General features: G+C 38.8%; 1 protein-coding gene across 4 annotated transcripts in view; it reads left to right on the plus strand.

The window, feature by feature from the left end:
* Nucleotides 1-14,963: 14,963 nt before the first annotated feature.
* HSF2 (heat shock transcription factor 2) overlaps nucleotides 14,964-20,578 on the plus strand; it is a 42,180-nt gene continuing 36,565 nt past the window's right edge. For all 4 annotated transcript variants that reach the window (XM_045865469.3, XM_064598062.1, XM_045865467.3 and 1 more), the window contains exon 1: nucleotides 14,964-15,171. In XM_045865469.3, the coding sequence (XP_045721425.1) occupies nucleotides 15,079-15,171 (93 nt within the window). In that variant the 5' untranslated portion in view covers nucleotides 14,964-15,078. The remainder of the gene's footprint in view (nucleotides 15,172-20,578) is intronic.

The following is a 20,578-nucleotide window of genomic DNA, read 5'->3' on the forward strand; positions in this document are numbered from 1 at the left end:
TGGGCAACAGTGTTTGGGTGCTCTACTCCTCTTTGCTCTGGTACATGATTGTTCCTTTCTTTTTCTCCTTCACTTTCTTTCATTCCCGCCCCTCCCCCATCTCTTTTTCTCTTTTATTTTCTTCTCTCCCTTTGTACTAGTTGCCCTGCCTAAGCTTTAGTATGCTATGGCCCTACAGTGCTTGCTTATCCCTGTTGGAGGTATTTCATACTCAGTGGCTTGGTGACCATGAACATAGATATTTCAGAAATCAAAATTTGTTGATCTCTATAACGTAGTCATTATTGTAATACATGTCATAAATACAATGTATTCATTATTATAAATATAATGCTGAAATGGTTTCCTAAGAACTCAGAAATGACCACACTTTTTAAATTTAAGAAAATAACTTTTTAGAAATATTTAAATAAATATGAACCATACTATAAAAGTGTTCCAAAATTCTATTGTTCCCAATGAGTCATTGAAATAACTCAGAGAAATCATATGCCTTTAACATCATCTAGACACTTCAAAAAAAAATCATATCGCCAATAAAATCATTTACTGTGCATTCATTTCTTATCATTAATTTAAAGAAAACTGACATAATATGTTAACTATCCTTCATTTTTATTTAAAAAAGAAAGAAAAGAAAAGAAAACTTATATTAACCAAGGGGAAAAAAATCTGATCCTCGGGAATACAACTCTGAAGTATATTCAGTGATATAGTTTTGCTAAGAATAAGAAATTCTAGTGCTGGGAGAGTGGAACTTAAGAAATTAATCATATTAAACACCAGTTGGGGGCTTCTTAAGATGAGATTCAAATTTCTCTAGTAGATATATTTTTTTATAAGTGCGGTCTCTTTCTGTGGTCTTTGTTTTTAGCTCAGCGTCCAAAAATAGTGCATGCATCTACAGGTCCAGCAGTAACGCAGCGTGAACAGCAGAGGGAGCTGAAGGGGCAGGCCAGAAGGTTAGCGTCAGAGAGTCTAGCTAATTTCACCACAGCCTAACCCCGCTTGAACTTCTCAGAAGCATGCATATGCAAAAACTCTGCACCATGAGGGTGTGCAAAGCATATTCATTCGAAATAATTGGGAGATTTCTTAAAAGTAGTATAAAAAGGTCAACTGTCTTTAATGGTGCCTATTGTTGCCAAATATTATTTCTGGGACAAATGTAATGAAGGAAAGATCTTATTGTCAATTTATTTTTTAAATACTCTGGAAACACCATTTTCAAATATTTCAGCACCTCTATAATTCCTGGTATGAGTACCATCAATTAGTGCAAAGATTCAGGGCTCTTTACCTGAAGATTTTCTGTCTGGGGTAGGGAATTAAGCCAAAACAAATCTGACTTCTACAAAGAGTTTTTAGGGTGGCCCAGTTACAGACTTACTCCCACAAATGAAGCCATGTTTAAATTCCTTTTCACTATCTCTTTCCTACTGTCTCATGTTTTTCTCGCTTATTTTTTTCATATATTTTCTTTTCTTTGAATTTTACTTCCATTTTTCTTTCATTTCTACAACTTCTCTCCAAATGTCTCCCAATTATTCTTGCCTAGTTTTACTCTATCTCTTGCTCCAATCACATTTTATTTCAACTTCTGTTTTTATTGCTTTTTCATTTCTTTTTAATAATTTTTTCTCACTCATCTGGTTTTTTTCCATCCATAAAATTCCCTTATTCTATAATCTTAGCCATCTTCTCAAGAAATTTTTTTTCTCTCTCTTTTTTCACATTTATTACAAAGCTACCTCTTTTCCACTTCTGTGTTGCAGGAAGAACAGTATCTGTGACTTTTTTCACTAGTTTACTTATTTTATAAATGCTTGACAGATGCCTACACTATATAAGACACTTACAAGGCACCTGGGGGGGGGTGGCAAGGAGGAATGAATAAGGAAGATGAAAATGAAAAAAAAAAAAAAAAACATGATTCCTCTCTTCTGTTGCCCATGACATAATAATAGACACAAATAAATATGAAAGCAGGGGGGAAATCGGAGGGGGAGATGAACCATGAGAGACGATGGACCCTGAAAAACAAACTGAGGGTTCTAGAGGGGAGGGGGTGGGGGACAGGTTAACCCGGTAATGGGTATTAAGGAGGGCACGTATTGAATGGAGCACTGGGTGTTATACGCAAACAATGAATCATGGAAAACTCCATCAAAAACTAATGATGTAATGTATGGTGATTAACATAACATAATAAAAAAAAAAGAAAGCAGTGTAATATCAGTACCATCAGAAAAATATAATATTTTTCTCTGGGGATACAGGATTAATGTGAAACTCTTTATAAGGAGACAGCCTCTGTGAGGAGTCTTGAGGAATGGAAGGGTATCAATGAGTGTCACTGAGGAGTGTAACAATTCATATTGTTATGAACAATAACATGAGGTGAAAGAGGGAATGATTTAATCGTGGGGGGGTATGTAAAAGAATAGCTGGGAATTTTGTACGTTATTTGTCAGACAATAAAGTGGTCCCTCTGCAATATTCATAATAGGCTCCGCCTTTTGGTAAACCTCTCCCACCTTTCTGTATTCTCGATGGGAAAGACTGAATATCGCAATTACCAATTCTCATCCTTTTTTATCTTTTTTCTGTTGTAAAATAGGTAAAAAGAGTACTCAATTCATTGGGTTGTGAGAATTAAATGAGTTAATAAATGTAAAGTACTTATAACTGTTCCTGAAACATATTAAGTGCTGTAAAAGTGTTTCTTCTTGTTGGTGTTTTTGTTATATTAAGGGTTAATTGAGGACAACTCAAATGCCCTGTACTCTTTCCATGAAGTTTTTTCTAATCTCTCCAACCCTCTCTGATCTTTTACTTCACTGTACTCCTTGTTCGTGTTACCTAGTTAATATTTAATTACTCTGTAATTACTTTGTGTATTTTCATTTTGTGTGATCACAAAGCTTTGTATACTTGCTTGCTTTACGGAACTAATATGATTGAGGACACCTAATAAGACTCAAAGAAACATTAGCTAAACTAATCAATGCATTCCGTATCTTACAAGTGAATAAGTAACTAGTATGAAATATAAGCCTGCTCATTTGTTAGTGGAAATTGAAAATTATAAATAAGCTTGGGAGATATCTAAGAACTGCTCAAAAAAACAAACTGTATTTTACTCTTTGGGAGTTATTTGACAGTATCAGGGGACATTTCTTGGACATTTACTATTACATACCAATTTAACCACAATGAATTCATTATTTAACTAAATTCTCACAACAACCTTATGAGATCTTTTAAATGATTGAGGCTCAAAGAGATCCATGTCAATAATAATGACAGAGCTAGGGTCCAGATCCGTGTCTACAAAATTCCAAGTACAATTGACCCTTAACGTGGATTTGAACTACACGGCCCCACTTACAAGCAAATTTTTTTCAGTACAGTACAGTACTGTACATATATTTTCTCTCCCTTTGATTTTCTTTTTTTTTTTTTTTAAGATTTTTTATTTATTTATTTGACAGAGACAGCGAGAGAGGGAACACAAGCCGGGGGAGTGGGAGAGGGAGAAGCAGGTTCCCCGCTGAGCAGGGACCTGGAGGACAGAGGATGCAGGACTCAATCCCCCACTTGCTGGGATCATGACCTGAGCCAAAGGCAGACGCTTAACGACTGAGCCACCCAGGTGCCCATCCTTTTGATTTTCTTAATAACATTTTCTTTTCTCTAGCTTACTTTACTGTAAGAATACAGTATATAATACATATAACATACAAAATATGTATTAATCAACTGTTTCCATTATTGGTAAGGCTTTTAGTCAACAGTAGGCTAGTAGTAGTTAAGCTTTGTGGAGTCAAAGTTATACATGGATTTTCGACTACACAGGGGGTCAGTCCCCCAACCCCCACATTGTTCAAGAATCTTTCTTCTATAACATCTTTAGTTATAGAAGTAAGATAAATGGAGAAAAAATGTTATTTTTCGACTAAACAATTATGGAGATACAAATAAAGTAAGAATAAAAAATCAAAAGGCATATTTCTAGAGTCATCCAAGGAAAGCTAGCAAGAACTATATAATGTCGAAATTTAATTGATTTGGGACGCCTGGGTGGTTCAGTCGTTAAGCATCTGCCTTTGGCTCAGGTCATGATCCCGGGATCCTGGGATCCAGCCCCGCATCGGGCTCCCTGCTCGGCGGGAAGCCTGCTTCTCCCTCTCCCACTCCCCCTGCTTGTGTTCCCTCTCTCGCTGTGTCTCTCTTTGTCAAATAAATAAATAATAATAAAAAATTTAATTGATATAAAAGTTTTGATTCCTGCAAGTTTATTGCAAAGTCTCAAAACATATTAATATTCTAAGTCTTCAATAATGAGACAAATACTTTTATTTTACAGATGGTATGGAAAATGTTGGACACATATTTATTGAGGGAACAAAGTTCATGAGAACAATAAGGTACTTTGATTTTTATTTCCTGTTTTTAAGGATCAGCCTATATTTTTTCTTGACCCCATGAGTGAGCCATTTCTTTAATAACTTGGAGTAGGGTTAAGGCATCATTAAACAGAGTTTGCCTTTATGTCAAGTCCTTTAGCCAGCTCTGGTTATTAACTTAGTTGATAGAGTGTTATCTAAAAATTTGTTCCTCTAATGCATTCATTTATTCATTTTTCATAAATTTTTACTGAGTACCTATAATGTGCCAGGCATTCCTCTAGGATCTTGGGATATATCAGTGAGAAAGCAAAGATCCTTGCCCTTGCAAATAAGGAAAGAATAGGAAAAAAAAAATCCTTGCCCTAATAAAAGGGATTAAGGATGCATGAAAGGGTGGTGGTAAGAAATTGTTGCAATTTTAAATAGGCTGGTCAGGATGGTCCTCATAGAAAAGACGGCCTTTGAGCAAATACTTGAGAGTAGGGAGTTAGCTCTGAGATACTGAGGAAAATGCATTCCAGGCAAAGAAGCTGTTTGTGCAAAGACCCTGAGGCAAAGTGTTCCTGATGTGTTTGAAGAGCAGTAAGGAGTCCAGTACATCTGGAAAGAAATGAGAGTAGTAAGAGATGAGCTTGTTGGCTTTTTTTTTTTTTTAGATTTGTTTATTTGAGAGTGAGAGAGAGAGAGAGAGAGAGGGAGAGAAAGAGAGAGCAGGGGGAAGGGCAGAGGGAGAGAGAGACAAGCAGGCTCCCTGCTGGATCCCAGGACCCTAAGATCATGACCTAAGCCAAAATCAAGTGTCAGATGCTTAGCCAACTAAGCCACCCAGGTGCCCTGAGCTTGTTGGCTTTTACTTAAAGGGAGAGAGGAAGCCTTTGCAGAATTTTGAGCAGAGTAGTAACATGTTTCGATGTATATTTGCAGTTAAAAATAAATAGCATAAAGCCATATAAAAACTATTTAAAAATAATTTAAAAGTAAGGAGGCTAGCAAAGGGTAAAAATGATTTGACTACTTTTAAAATACTGATGATTAATTTTTTTCTTCTTAGATATTAAAAATGGCATATTCCTTAAAACTTTTCTAGTTAATGATAAATATCATGGACTAAACTATAATTCTAATAGAGAGAAATAATTATCTATTCACCTAGGCTTAGAGTAATACCTTATTATATCATCACAGAGTTTTGATATTAAGATAAAAATATTAATAGCCTTTAAAATGTATGTATCAGTGTATCCAGTAATAAATCAACTAGGTTAGTAAATATTTTGATTAACATTGCTTTAATATGCAGAATGGTTGGATTTTTTGGATGACCTGAGTTTTCGGTGCAGCTAAAGTTTACAAATCTCAGGCAGAGAGCACATTAGCATCTCAGTTGCAAGACTTCCAACAATGCCAGTGTGCAAGGGAGGAGGGGTGGATAGGTAGAATCATGGCAGGACAGGGAGCCTGGCTGAGGCCCAGATGGGAGTGGCTAGTCAACAGATCTTATCACAGTATTCAATGGGTACGGTGAATTTCTTCCCTACATAGGCTGGCACTGATGCCCAAAAAAGGAAGCCAAGGAATAGCTGGTCTGCTGCAATGCTCACCTAGATATTAGTTTGTTAAGGCTGCCATAAGAAAATGTCACAGACTAAAGATCTTAAGCAACAGAAATTAATTTTCTCACAGTTCTGGAGGCAAGAAATGCAAGAGCAATGCTGTGGGGTTGGTTTCTTCTGAGACCTCTCTCCTAGAGTTGCAGATGGCCACCTTCTCACTATGTCCTCAAATGCTTGCTCCTCTCCCTATGTGTTGTCTGTGTCCTAATCCCTTGTTATAAGGACACCAGTCATACTGGATTAGGAACCATCCACATGACTTCATTAGTTACCTCTTTAAGGGCCCAATCTCCAAACAGTCACATTCTGAAGTACTGGGAGTTAAAATTTCAACATACAAATTGTGTGGCCTGAGGTAGGGGAGGGAGGGAGGACACAATCCAGACCATAACACCTAGCATCAAGATCTAAACGATCTATCTGGTTGAAGCAAGGCTTGGGACCAGAGCACCCAATGATGCAACTAAGCACTAGGCAAAGTAGGAGAACCAAACATGTTTTTGCTTGTGCTTGTTTTATTTATTGCAGATTTTTGTATTTTCAAAAAGAATCAAAGCAGTCATCATGGGAAATGCAGACCTTGATTGCACTTTCTTTACTTATTATCATTGAGTCTTACTTTGAGGACTAAGGGAGCAGCCCAGCCTACATGGTGGGCATTCAAGCCAGGGCCCTGGACCTAGCATCAGAACTGGAGTGCAAATCAGGAAACTATGGCTGAATCCCAGTTATAGGGTCTAGAGGAGTACAGAGAGTCAAAAGGGAAGACTGTCACTATTGATTGGAAAAGCCAAGCACTCACTCCAGGCACACCAGGTAGGAGACTTGGGATACCGCATTTGGTTTGAATTCCTTTAGGGTCCTCAAAGGGTAAATCCTAAACAAGGTGGTGGAAAGACATATGCTGTAAAGTAAACAAAGTTCCAAATCAAACAGCTGAATATGTATCATACGGATTGTGAACGTATGAAAATGTGATCAAACCTCTCTAGGTCTCCATTTCAGTAAATACCTTCATGACACTAGTTCCTTTCCTTTACTCTTTCTGCATAGCTGACAAGGACTAGAGGAGATCATTACTGACAATGATGAGTTTAATCCAGTGCAAAGTAAACTAGAACTAAACAAGCCCAGAAGCAGCATATCTTCAGCCACCAGTGCCTGTAAAATCATGTGTAATAAAATGTATAGTTTTCTGGCTTTGCATTAATTTATTGTGAAAATACCAAAGAATAAAGGTACTCCTTTAACTTCTATCTAATAGTCAAAACTCCCGGTAGCACCAAATATTAGATCCTTCTCTATAAAGCTTAAACGTTTTCTATTGCCATAGAAGCATGATGTTTACATTTCTGGTTGCTAGGAAGCGTCATAGTGTTGGATACATACACAATAGCATTCTGTTAGCTCAAACGCGGGGCTTTTTAATCAGCAGGACTTTCTTTTTATATACCAGTACAATAATAGGAAGTGTAGATTTACCATGCAAATTATATAGGAAAATCTGTATTCACTAATCTGGAAAATAAAAGCATGAGTATTTAAAGACATGTTTAAGGATTTTTTTTTTTTTTTTGCAGCATCTTTCAGAATGAAATAAATAAATAAATGAAGGGCTTGAAACAAAGCGGATGCCCACCAGTAAGTAGCAGAATGGCTGAATATATTGTGCTTCACACACACCATGGAATACTATGGAGTCACTAAAAGAAGTAAATTATAGCTACCTCAGTAGACTTGAAAGAATTTCCAACGTGCATTGTCAAGCCAGAAAAGCAAAATGCATAAAATTATGTATGTGCAGCAATGTTCACAGCAGTGTTACAATAGCCAAAAGGGGGAACCATTTAAAATTTAAAATGTATTAATTTTAGCTTATATTTAATTTTAAATTTTATTATATAATTCTTAGTATTTTATAACCTAAATATATTAATATAAGTTTAATTTTTCAATTTTTACACTTATTTTAAATAATATTTTATGAAATATATTCAAATTTGGATTTTAGCTATAATTGTTCTTTGAAAATGATTATATTTTTAATACTTTGATCATTACCATCAATAGAACACTGATCATGTGCAAGTCTTGATAGCAACCTAACCAATGATTCTGGTGAAATAAAGGCAAGAAAACACAATTTTATAGTATAAGCATATGATAATTTTGAATTATCTATGTATTTATTTTATTGGTCATCTAAGACACCACTTCCCAACCAACAGAATGCCAGACAATAATAATTAAATTTGGTCTTTTTGGATATTTTGTCAACTTAGTGTCTTATAAAACTATAGCTTTATACATATCTTTCAAATTTGTTATTATGAAGATGTTCATCAGGGTAGGAAGAGAGAACATATTTAACAGTTTGTTAACTTGATGTGTGATCTTTAAGTGTTCTAAAATATGTGTGTGGTCCTCCATTTTTACTTTGACCCAGGCTACCCAAATCTCCAGGACTGACCAGGAAAGCCCTCTGAATACAGGACCTATGAGAATCCTAAGATTAGGGTACCTAGAGAAGGGCATAGGCTCTGGCTCAAGATATCCCCAAGCCTAGGTTAGTCAAGAGTGGAGAAAGCCAATACACTGTATCTAGCCAGTACACATATCCTGAACTTCATTTTACCAAGGAAAAATCACTTCCACATCCGTTAGCCTAATTAACAAAATGTGTGGTGTAGAAGAAAAAAATAAAATTAAGACAAAGTCTTCAGGGAGTAGGCTTTTGATTGGTCTTTCAAGTGCTAACTAACCACCCTTGGAGTATGCATTCCTAATTAGGGTATTTTAAATGCTAACTAACTGCCCCTAGGGTTAGATTACAATGAATCATCACACTATAGACCCCTTTTTAAACAGCAGTATTTTAAAGTAAATTATAGCAAATGTGATAATCCTCATATATAAGATCTTTATAAGTAAGAGTCCTGCCATTAATTAGCAGTTCTTCAATGTGTTCTTGCAAGTCCTTGATTCAAACAACGCCAGATTTTTCTCTTGAAGGTCTGAAGTCATTCCAATTCTATCTATTCTAACCACACTGTGAGCACATACACTAGAAAAGAATTCTCCCTTTTCAGCTGGTCCCTGGATGCTGCTCATAGTACTCGGCTAAACGTTAAAGAGGTTAGAAGTGTTCCAGTCATTGCCACCTCTCCCTACACACCTCTCAGATCATGGTACATATCCATGACAGTGGTCACCTCCTAACTGAAGCCTAGGTATGAGTAGATTTCCATACTCAAGCCATATAACCCAGCTCATCGAATTGTTGAAGGGGCTCGATCTCTACCATCAAATGATCTGAATGCAATGATCATTTAAACCCCGTTGTCTAGAAAGATGAAGTCCAAACACCCATCTGAGCCACTACTTCTACTTGGAGCAAGACCAGTCCCAGGGGAATGGGAATGGAGCCCTGGCATGACGCTATTAGAAATAATGGAAGGCTTCTTCTATCACAGACCATGTTGCTAATCTACTACATTTTTCTATTGCTTCTGGTCTTTTTAAGTTTTCTGGCCCTAAGTTTTCTTTCCTATCAATGTCTCTCTTCAGGGTGTGGGCCTCCATTGGGATATTGATTTGCGGAATACCTGAGTCCTTCTATTTACCACCTAGCTGTTGGGATACCTGTGAAATAGTACTGTCACCCTGCTTCCAGAAAGGCTAAGTAAGAACTGCATTCAAATTTGAGATCATTCATCTGCACTGGCTGCTATCTAAGTTATTTGGCTTAGCTTGATGAGTCCATCCCTGCTTCCCGTCCAACGTCAATAACTGGAAGAGGCTAGAGTTAGTGTGACCAACAATCCTGGTTTGCCTGGGCCTGAGGGAGTACCTGTGGCTTAGGACTTTCAGTACTAAAGTGGAAAGTCCTGTGCAAACCTGGACTTACCACCTTTGTGGGGTGATGGGTCAGATTTTAGCAAATATGGCATACAGTGGAAGTTTCATGTAGAGCAGTCCTAGCCCCAGTCTGCTACAAGTGGTACTAACACACATCCTACTTAAAAGGCTTATTCAGTCAGGGTCTGGGCACCTAAGCTGTAGCCTTCAAAAAAAGAAGTTTCTTCTTTGATCTACTTAAAAATTTTAAGAAATTAACTTTCACAAATTTTTTTTTAGCTCTCTACTTATTCAAAAGCCTACTATATGGTCTTTAAGCATTTTGCCATTGTTACCAAAGTGTTGTTTGTTTCAAAGACAAATGACCTCAAGCCTGGGACTATAACATTCCATTAATGTCTGGCATTTTCAGGATTCTGATATTTGCTCCACTAATCGCTCCTCAATCACATGCCTCTCAGTTGAGCTATCCTTAAGTTGTCCTTCTCTTCATTCTCTTCTCTTAACAACTAAGTTCACACGGACTGAGACCTAATAAGTTTTAAGGAGTCTCCTTACTATTAGGTAGAGTACATTCTATCCAAAGGGTTTCAAAAGCTAAAATTACTCACTGAGCAAATATTTATTGAACAGTTCCTATATTATTAGGACTATGTTTGCTGCTAAGGATACAACAGTGAACATTGTAAGCACAATCTTCCAGGCCAGTGAGAGCTGCTCAGAAGTAAATGAGCAACAGCAGTGTGGTCTAACCATGAGGGCCAAGTTCCATATGCTATGGAAGCATATGAGAGGAGCAACTAACCCCAAATTTGGGAACCATGGAAAACTAAATGGTCTTAACACTCATCTGTTCATGTATTCATTGATTAACTCAACAAATATTTATTGAGAGTTGAACATGTACAAGACACTGTGATAGCCATTGCAGATGAAAATAAATATAAAGAGGACATAGTCTTTATGTTGAAGTTTCATTGTCTAGTGTGAAAAAATACATGTAAATAATTACAATATGATGTAATAAGTGCTATAATAAAGGTCTCCAGGAAGTTTCATAAAAGAGATGACTTCTGTATGGAATTGTACTTGACCTTGAAGGTTAAGGAGAAATGTGAGGTATAATGGGGTAGAAGAATTTGCTTCCACACAGAAGCGACAGCTTGTGGAAATATGTAGAAGTGTGAAAGAACATGACCAGTAGGGTATCAAGCAGTTGGGTGTGGCGAAGGGTAGGAGTAAGGTGAAGAGTGGTAGCCAATGACTGGAATGATAGGTGGCATCAGAGCATAAAAGGTCTTTTATGCCATCTTAAGGAGTTTGAATTTATTTTGAAATTTATGGGAAGCTACTGACTGTTTTTAAGTCAGGAAGTAACCTTTTCAGATTTTTGCTTCAGAAATATATCTCAAGATTATGAGGCGGGCTGGAGGAAGAAGTAATTTATCTGATCCTCAAAACCACTCTGTGAAGGTGTATAACAGGTATTTTCACTCACATTTTATGTATAAGCCTCTAGGACTTGGAGGTGTCTAGTAATTTTGCCTAAGGACGCCTGGGTCATTCCAAAATTGAAGAAACTCAACACTTTGTCCAGATAGGACGTAGATGAAAACCTCTGTGCAGTTCACCTTTGGTTTCTATCAGGCTATTCTGAAAATAATCTTTAAAAGTTAGTGTTCTGGGCGCCTGGGTGGCTCAGTTGGTTAAGCGACTGCCTTTGGCTCAGGTCATGATCCTGGAGTCCTGGGATCGAGTCCCGCATCGGGCTCCCTGCTCGGCGGGGAGTCTGCTTCTCCCTCTGACCCTCCTCCCTCTCATGCTCTCTGTCTCTCATTCTCTCTGTCTCAAATAAATAAATAAAATCTTTAAAAAAAAAATAAAATAAAAATAGTGTTCTGCTTGTACTGCTGATTCCAACTAGTTTTGCATAATTGATCAGATAGAATTTGTACAATCTGAATCAGAGGCTTTGAAGCATCAAAGTGTTCCACAATATGCTTTTCTGTTTCCTAAGTAAAAGCCTAGGTCACTCATATTTTCTAATGTTATTCTAGATCTTCTAAATCTTACACTCAGACTGGATATGAGCCATGGAAATGTTTTAACTTTTAAAATTTGGAGTCAACAGGAGGCAATTCACTTTAAGAAAGTGACATTTTTATCCTCTAATATTGTAAACATTTCAAAATTGTGGGCATCGGGTCAAATCTGTTTCTTCCTATATTTATGGGATTTGTAGGTGGCAAATAACTGTGAATTAGTTTGATTTGGTTTTCCTCCCTTCTCAGTTTTATAACTGAGTGCCATACAAGTGCAAATGGGTCAATAATAATTTTCTCTTCCCCCCAAAATGTCTCTAGTCAGTACTTAAAGTTTTCAAAAAGTTTAATAATTACAATAAATATTAAGAATTAAGTTCACGCAAAAGAAAACACAGTAGTTTAAATTATTCTGGAACATCTGGATTGTGTTAAGAGGTGAAGGGTGAGTAACAAGTCTGTACACGTTAGCAAAGGAAGGTCAGTTTACTAATTTTTTCTCTAGAACGGTGGTTCTCAGGGTCAGCAGTATCTGCATCATCTGGGAACTTGTGAGAAATACATATTCTTAGCCTGAACCCCAGACCTACTGAGTGCAGTGGGAAGAAAAGCAGAAATCTGTTTTTTCAGAAGCCCTCCCGGCAATTCTGACATAGGCTAAAGTTTGAGGCACACTGGTATAAGGGGAAAAATGTCTGTTTCCGAGTACAAAAAACATGGTTTCAATTCCAAAGCCATGTGATTTTAGACACACCATCTATTTCCTCGTCACATCACCGGGTTTCCTGGTTAATAACTTATCCCCTTAGCTGGCTTCATGAGTGGATAAATACTATCTACATGATACCTGTTTATCTTTTATACTGACAGTGTCCCCCCTCCAAGTGACTTGGATGCATGTTTAAGTTTGAGAACCATTGGTCTATGAGATGCAATATACTGAAAGCAGACCAGCTACAGAACTTGCAGTGCTCAATGCAGAATTAAAATGCAGTGTGCCTTGTTGAAAAATGAAGAATTTCAAGACAGTGACAGAAGAGCAGTTAAACCAAGCGTTTGAGGTACAGAGCCCTACTAACTCAAGAGCCTATAACTGCACAGGTCCAATGCCCAAAGAGTAGTTTCTCCTTGTATCTAAACACATCTTTTTTTTTTTTTTAGATGGAAATAATACAATGCCATGAAAGTAGGCCATATTTTCCCCTCAGACACTACCAATCTTACCTTCTGAGCTGTTACCCTCCATAGACAGATCATGCTCATTAGCCTCCCATTTCTGCTCACTGTTGTCTTCCTTTCAGCTATCCCAATGCAACTGTACTTCAAGACCCAACTTAAGGTCACCATCCTCCAAGACGTCTTCTCTTACTACCTTAATTTACTTAACCCTTTCTAAACTTTCCTAGTATTTTTAATGCGTCAATTTAGCTTTTTCTAAAAAAATTAATAATTGCTGGTCATTGTGTTTATCTTGTTTCTCGAGTTAGAATATAAACATCTTAAACATTGAGGTGGTGTCATCATCACGCAATGGAAAGAGCACAGGCTTTTGAGCTTAATAAACCCTGGGTGTAAATTCCCTCTCTCATTTACTAGCTGCATTACAGGTAAATTAATTCACTTTTGGGCCTCAGAATCTTCACTGGAAAAATGGGATGATAAGATCAGCTTTGTTGGGTTGTTGTGAGAATTAGGAGAGATAATATATATAAAACCCTAGACATATATAAGTGCTCTCAAATATTAGTTCTTCAATGCAGATATATTGGATGTGTCCTGCCATATATCTGATTTTGCTTCAGCAAGCAGACGAGGGCTGAACACGATGTCACTATTCAATAAATATTTGCTCACTGGAAATTGCCTGTATTTAATTTTTTTATTTATTATTTTACATGCACCCAGGAAATAAACCAATCCTGTGGTGAATTTTGTATAAAATGTTATCTCTGACTTCTTTGTAAATTCTTGCATTCACATGCTGACTTTTGCAAAAAAAAAAAAGTTTAATTTTGTACAATATTTTATATTGCTACACCTATTAATATTATCTTACATGGGTAAAAAGAGGGGTAGTCTTATTCCCAATGAGGAAATAGGGAAGGGATTACACAGACAGAATAAGGGATTACTCTAAATTACACAGAACCAGTGTAATTTAATATCCACTGAAGTGTCCTTGAAGCTGGGTTTAAATTCAGATATGCTGACTCCTTGTCCAATTTTTTCCCCCCACTATATCAGACAATCTCTGGGAAACAAGAATATACTTGTTAAGTATATGCACAAATAATTTTTTTAATTTATTAAAAGAGTGCAAGTGAAACTATGTCTTTTTATGCTAGGCATACAGTTGGCATTCACTGTTGAATTAAAAACAGCGTGTAAGGTGCCTATTGCCGTTCCTGGTTCACTGTAGTACATACTTAATTAAGAGTGAGTTAATATTTAAATTCCTCTTTTTGATAAACGTATTGTAATGGAACCATTTTCTCCTAATGAAAATTTAAGGGCAGGGTTTACTATTTTTAAGACAGTTTCAAATTGGGGCCTAGCATCATGTTTGAAAGCTGCTTCCCTACCCTCCTCCCACCCTCCATGTGAATTATTATACTTCCTCCTGACTGGCCCAAACCACACTTTGCCGGCCAAACTGATGGCTGAAATACCCCTGAGGACTTTCTGTAGCCCCCCAGCCACAGCTCAGAAACCCAAAGCGGTTTCCACGTGAAACAACCAAACACAGTCCACTAAGCCTAAGGTCCGCTACAGTGACGGCTCCTGTATAAAAGGCGAATGAGAAGGCAGCGCCCCCTTTGCTCCCACCCCCACCTCGTCGCAGCATCCTATCGCTTCTCTTTGTCGTGCGGTCCGCGCCTGGGATTGGTCGGAAACGGAACCAGCGCGGGACGAGCGCGCACGGGCCGAACGCCGAGACTTGTCCATCATGTGCGGCCGCCGGTCCACCCCGCCTCGCTGCGCGCTCGGCGAGCCTGGGGGGGCGGGGCCCGATTGCTCCTGCGCCTGCGTTGTGGGCGTTCTCCCGGAGCAGCAGCCGCCGCCGCCGCCGCCGCCGCCGCCGCCGCCAGCGCCGCCGCTACCGCCGCCGCCGTGTTCGGGTGTAGAATTTGGAATCCCTGCGTCTCGTTAACAATGAAGCAGAGTTCGAACGTGCCGGCTTTCCTCAGCAAGCTGTGGACGCTTGTGGAGGAAACCCACACTAACGAGTTCATCACCTGGAGTCAGGTACGGGTGAGGGCACGGCGGCCTCCGAACCCCCTGACTAACCGCCTTCTCTCTCGCTCCCGTGGGGTTGTCTCTCGCGGCCTGCGACTTGATGCCTTCTGCGAGGCCCGCGGCGCGGGGTGGCGGGGTGGCGCGGGCCCCGGCGTTCAGGCTCGCTAGGGACTCCTTGTATTGTTCGCGCGGGGAGCCGCGGGGGTCCCGGCCAGCGGCGCTGGCTCAGGCCGCGGTGGGGGAGGGGCGGTCCGCACCGGGCCCCGCGGCCCGGGAGGGCCCGTAACGGTCCGGCCCCGTCGGCGTTCGGAACCGGCCCGGCAGGACGAAGGCGGCCGACGAGCCGAGGGCACGGGGAGCCACGTTACTGCACACTCATTCTTCGTCCTCCCTCCGGGCTCGCGGCTTACGAATCGCTGAGTGCATAGGCAGCCCTGGGCGCGGGGGTTTGTCTGGGAAACCTTTACCTCAGCGACCTGATTCTCTAAAAAACACACTCCGCTTTGCACCTGAATCTTTATGAGGAGAGCAGTCAGGAATATAGGCAAATGTTCAAACGCAGGAAACGCAGGTTACTGGTTACCAATAGGTCTCGGAATTTTATGTAGAATATGGTACATCATTCTTTGGAAATGCTGAGCCATTTGTAGAAACGGATTTTTATGATTATTTTAATAAAAGTGCTCTAATAGGTGTTCAGTAACTTAGAAGCCAAAATGAATCACTAAATTTCACTGAACAGGTGCTGGGAGAGTGGTATATGATGCCTTGATTATTGGTTTGATCCCAACTCTGCCACTAAACAGGGATGACTTCGGTCAAGCTCCTTATCTTGTCTCCCCTGAGTTTCATCGTCCTTAAGATGAATGGGTTGCCTGGGTGATCCAAGACTCCTCTAGTTCCAAATACTAAGATTCTAAGCAGAATAGTTATTACATAAACAGTGCATTTGCATTCAAATGCACTCTCAGGCTGTTGGAATCATTTTGTGAAGTGGGGTGGATTTTTCTTACTGTAGATGATCATCTGTTTGGGATATTTCCTTGTTTAGAGGGCTGGAGAAGAGTAAGTGAAAACTACCCTCACAGTGCCTGGCACCTGTTAAGTGCTGAGTAAATGTTACCTCCTCTCTTTCTCCCTTTCTTTTCGTTTCCTTTCCTATTGTAGGAGCTCTCAGTTTTACTTACTTTTAATCTTAAGAGGGAGCACTGTATTGAGTACATGAAGTTTTCGGCAACTGTAACACCATATTCTTTCTCATATTACTGTCATTTGTTCATTTTTTTATACCCCCCCTAGGACTTAATTTTCTTGAAGGTCAGTATCATCAGCTGGATGGTGTGTATTAAGCGTTTGATGAATTCTGTACAGTTGTACAAAGAAAAGTGAAAATAAGCCAGCCGCCAGCATACACTTAAAAATAAACAGATGTCTCATGCTTTTCATCAGTCAGAAGGATTAAAAGTTGACAGGGATGGATCAGCACAGTCTGCTGTTACTCAGCCTTGTATTCATGTTAGAGATTGGACTGAGAGTCTCTCCCCCACCCAAGCTGATTTTATCATACCTTTTTGGCTTGTATGGCCATTTAAAAATAATTCTTTTTTATCCTATTATTCAGTCTAAGCTTATGTTTTACTCATTTTCTACTACATAATGGGACAGTTGAAATATAACTTCATTGAGGGCGGATACCATGCCTGTGCCAAGGACACAGTAGGTATTTAATAAATGTCTGATGAATCAATGAAATCCTTAGAATATGTAATGGAAATGGTGGGAATGATAAAGAATTATGCCTGAAAAGAATCTTAGAGATAATCCACTTTAGCCTCATCATTGTATAGATGAGGATTTGAGGCTTAGGTTAGATTTCTTATCCATAATTACAAAGCTAGCCATTATTGGAGGTGGGACGCATGTTAACGTAAATTTCAGACCTCCCAGATCAGTCTTCCGTCATCAGCACTTCACTTAATATAGGATGGTACAATATTTAGTGTTATATCAAAATGTTACCCTTTTGCAAGTCTGTGAACAATTCTGGATTAATGTTGTCTAGGGCTTAGCTTGGTTGCTTAGGAAGTCTGTCTCTATTACTTTCCCACAGATTTTTCCAGAAGCAGTGTTAACAATGAAATGAAAGGTAAAATTCTAAATATTAAACAATGATGTTAAATGGAAAAAACAAAGCAAGTTACTGTCATCTTTTAGAAGTTGCTATTTATGGTTGTTTCTGGTTTCCTTCAAATAGATTTTGCTGAATTTCTGTTGAGGTAATTTAGCATTTATACTATCTGAGTGAAAATCATATTAAGACCTTTTAGAAGCAGCAGATGTTTTGGAAACCAGGCAATTTTTTATGCAATTTTTTTTTCACTTGTGGAAAATAATTTACTCCTCTAGCTTGAGTGTAGGGTAAGGGGAAAAAACCAACTGCAGTTTGAAAATCTTGGCTTAATATTCCTGAAGACTTACTTATATGACTAGTTTTTCTTGAAACCTGTAGTATGACAAAAATGAAGAAAAATGAAATAACACCCCCATTCTCATGATTATAGAAATGTAATATTCTGAGCAATCAAAATTATACTAAATATGTTATTGATTCAAACAACAGAAATGTCTTTAGATCCAGAGTGTCTTTAAAACATTTGTACATATTTTATTTTTTTCCCATATTCTCCCCTGAAAAGTTTCTTTTTCTTTCTTTTTTGTTTTTACATTTCCTATAGCTACTTTGGCTCTGGTAGGCAGTCAATTGCCAGAATCAGGGACAGAGAGAATACTGTTGGACTACCTAAAGCTGTTTTAAGTGTAACCGAGTCCTAAACAGAAGGTACCAGTTTAACTTGGAAGCAACTGCAGAAACCTGATATTCAGGAACAAGAGGTTGTGGAAGTTGCAAGTTCTTGCCATTGATAGTGAGGAACAGCCTTTACTGTTAACTGAAATTTGATAGTGTATGTTGAAGTTAAGTAGTTACAAAAGCAGGAAAGAACTGGAGGTCATTGTTTTGTTAGTGTTATTACCTTTGTCTCTGTTCTTCAGATTGTTTGAGAAGACCAAGAAATGATTTCCACTAAAGACCTCATACTGGCTGCCTGGGTGGCTCCGTCGGTTAAGCATCCAACTCTTGATCTCAGTTCAGGTCTTCATCTTAGGGTTGTGAGTTCAAGCTGCACACTGAACTCCATCCTGGGCGTGGGGCCTACTTAAAAAAAAAGGGGGGATGCCTGGGTGGTTCAGTCGGTTAAGCAGCTGCCTTTGGCTCAGGTCATGATCCCAGGGTCCTGGGATTGAGTCCCACATCAGGCTCCTTGCTCAGCGGGGAGCCTGCTTCTCCCTCTGCTGGCCACTCCCCTGCCCATGTTCTCTCTCGGACAAATAAATATATAAAATCTTAAAAAAAAAAAAAGACCTCATACCTATCTGGTCCACCTTTTTATGCCCTTTGACATTTTCTATTTCTCTATCCCTCTGAAATCAGCAGAGACAAATCAGGAAATAAGGAAATGGAGCAAAACCAGTATTGGTCTAGTGCTTTCTAGCTATTCTGGATGAATTTGAGCATCCAGAACTTGGTATTTGGGTATCATTTTGAACTTCCCAGCAACCATTGCATTATTACACTATTCTCAAGTAAAAACAAGCCACAACTGTGGCAGAATAGGAGTAAAATCCACCTTAGATGAGCCTACAGAAATGTTGAAAGATTCATTGACGACTAGTATTTTTTATTTGTATACATAAGAGAGAATGAGAGACTCAGAAGGAATGATTGGTGAACATTAAGAAGTTATGGACTGTTTTAAAAAAAGTAACAGATTTCTATTATGAAAAATGTTTTAAAGTAATGGGACTGAAAAAATTATTAGTAAGATTATTTTGGATGTTTTTAACTTACTACCAGTTCAAGCAGTAACAACTGTTACTATTTGGAAGCTTGCCAACCTTTATGGGTAAAACCTAAAAAGAAGCTACCCATCTCTCCCACCTCACTCAGTAGTGGCTTTCTGCTCCTTGTGGAATGTGTTGGGAGAGTTCTGTATTGTATTGCTTGAGCCTCACAGGTTTAAATGGCAGTAAGGTGGAATTTTTGCACTCAGAGGTTATCTACTAATTTTAGAGTGGAGACTGAAGGAAACTATAAGCAGAGACACAGAATATGAGTGAATGGGGGTTGTATAAGAGGGAGAGCATGTGCAGATATAAGCAAGGGGCATTCATCATTTCATTTGATATAATTCAAGAGTTGAACTTCTAAAAAGATATTTTGGTCCACTGTGGCCAACAGTTCATTTATTTGATCACTCACAGGTATTTATCATGAATATGTTGTGTCCGAGGTACTAGGAATTCATTCAGTAGTGAACAGAGTGGCTTCATAGAGCTTATATTCTAGAGGAGGACACTGGTAATTAAAAAGTAAGCAAACACAGGGGCGCCTGGGTGGCTCAGTTGGTTAAGCGACTGCTTTCGGCTCAGGTCATGATCCTGGAGTCCCGGGATCGAGTCCCACATCGGGCTCCCTGCTCGGCAGGGAGTCTGCTTCTCCCTCTGACCCTCCTCCCTCTCATGCTCTCTGTCTCTCATTCTCTCTCTCTCAAATAAATAAATAAAAAATAAAATCTTAAAAAAAAAAAAAAGTAAGCAAACACAGATAATATAATTTCAGTTAGTGGTTAGTACCATAAAGAAAATAAAGCAGGGTAAAGAGCGAGATCAGGGTCCAATTAGGAGACAGATGTCACATAGTGTAAAAGAAGGAAAGAACTGTTTTTAAACATTTAAACAAGGAAAGTTTAGTAGAATTACTATATCAGGGGGATTGGAGTAAAAACTCTAAAGAATATAGATACGACTGGGGCGCCTGGGTGGCTCAGTTGGTTAAGCGACTGCCTTCGGCTCAGGTCATGATCCTGGAGTCCCGAGATCGAGTACCACATTGGGCTCCCTGCTCAGTGGGGGGTCTGCTTCCCCCTCTGCCCTCTTCCCTCTCATGCTCTCTGTCTCTCATTCTCTCTCTCTCAAATAAATAAATAAAATCTTAAAAAAAAAAAAAGAATATAGATAAGACTGGCAGTTATAAAAAGTATGATCACATCTCACTTAATGGCAAAGAAGGCACTGGTGCCACACTGGTGGAACTTATGGAAGTTCATCCTTCAGAGCTTGTGGAGAAATATACCTTCTAAGGCAGGGATTGGCAAACCATGGCCCAGGGGCCAGTCATCTGTTCTGTAAATAAAGTTTAAAATAAATAAGTGAATAAATGCACAATCTATTTATATATTGTTTATAACTGCTTTCTTGCTACAATGGCAGTATTATGACCTTATGATCTGCAAGCCCAAAGTATTTACTGTCTAATGCCTTAAGAAAAGGTTTATCAGCCCTTGTTCTAGAGCACCCT

The sequence above is a fragment of the Mirounga angustirostris genome, unplaced genomic scaffold (genome assembly GCF_029215605.1).
Source record: "Mirounga angustirostris isolate CCGP_5_RB_7025 unplaced genomic scaffold, mMirAng1.0.hap1 SCAF_8, whole genome shotgun sequence".
In the NCBI taxonomy this organism is placed as follows: domain Eukaryota; kingdom Metazoa; phylum Chordata; class Mammalia; order Carnivora; family Phocidae; genus Mirounga; species Mirounga angustirostris.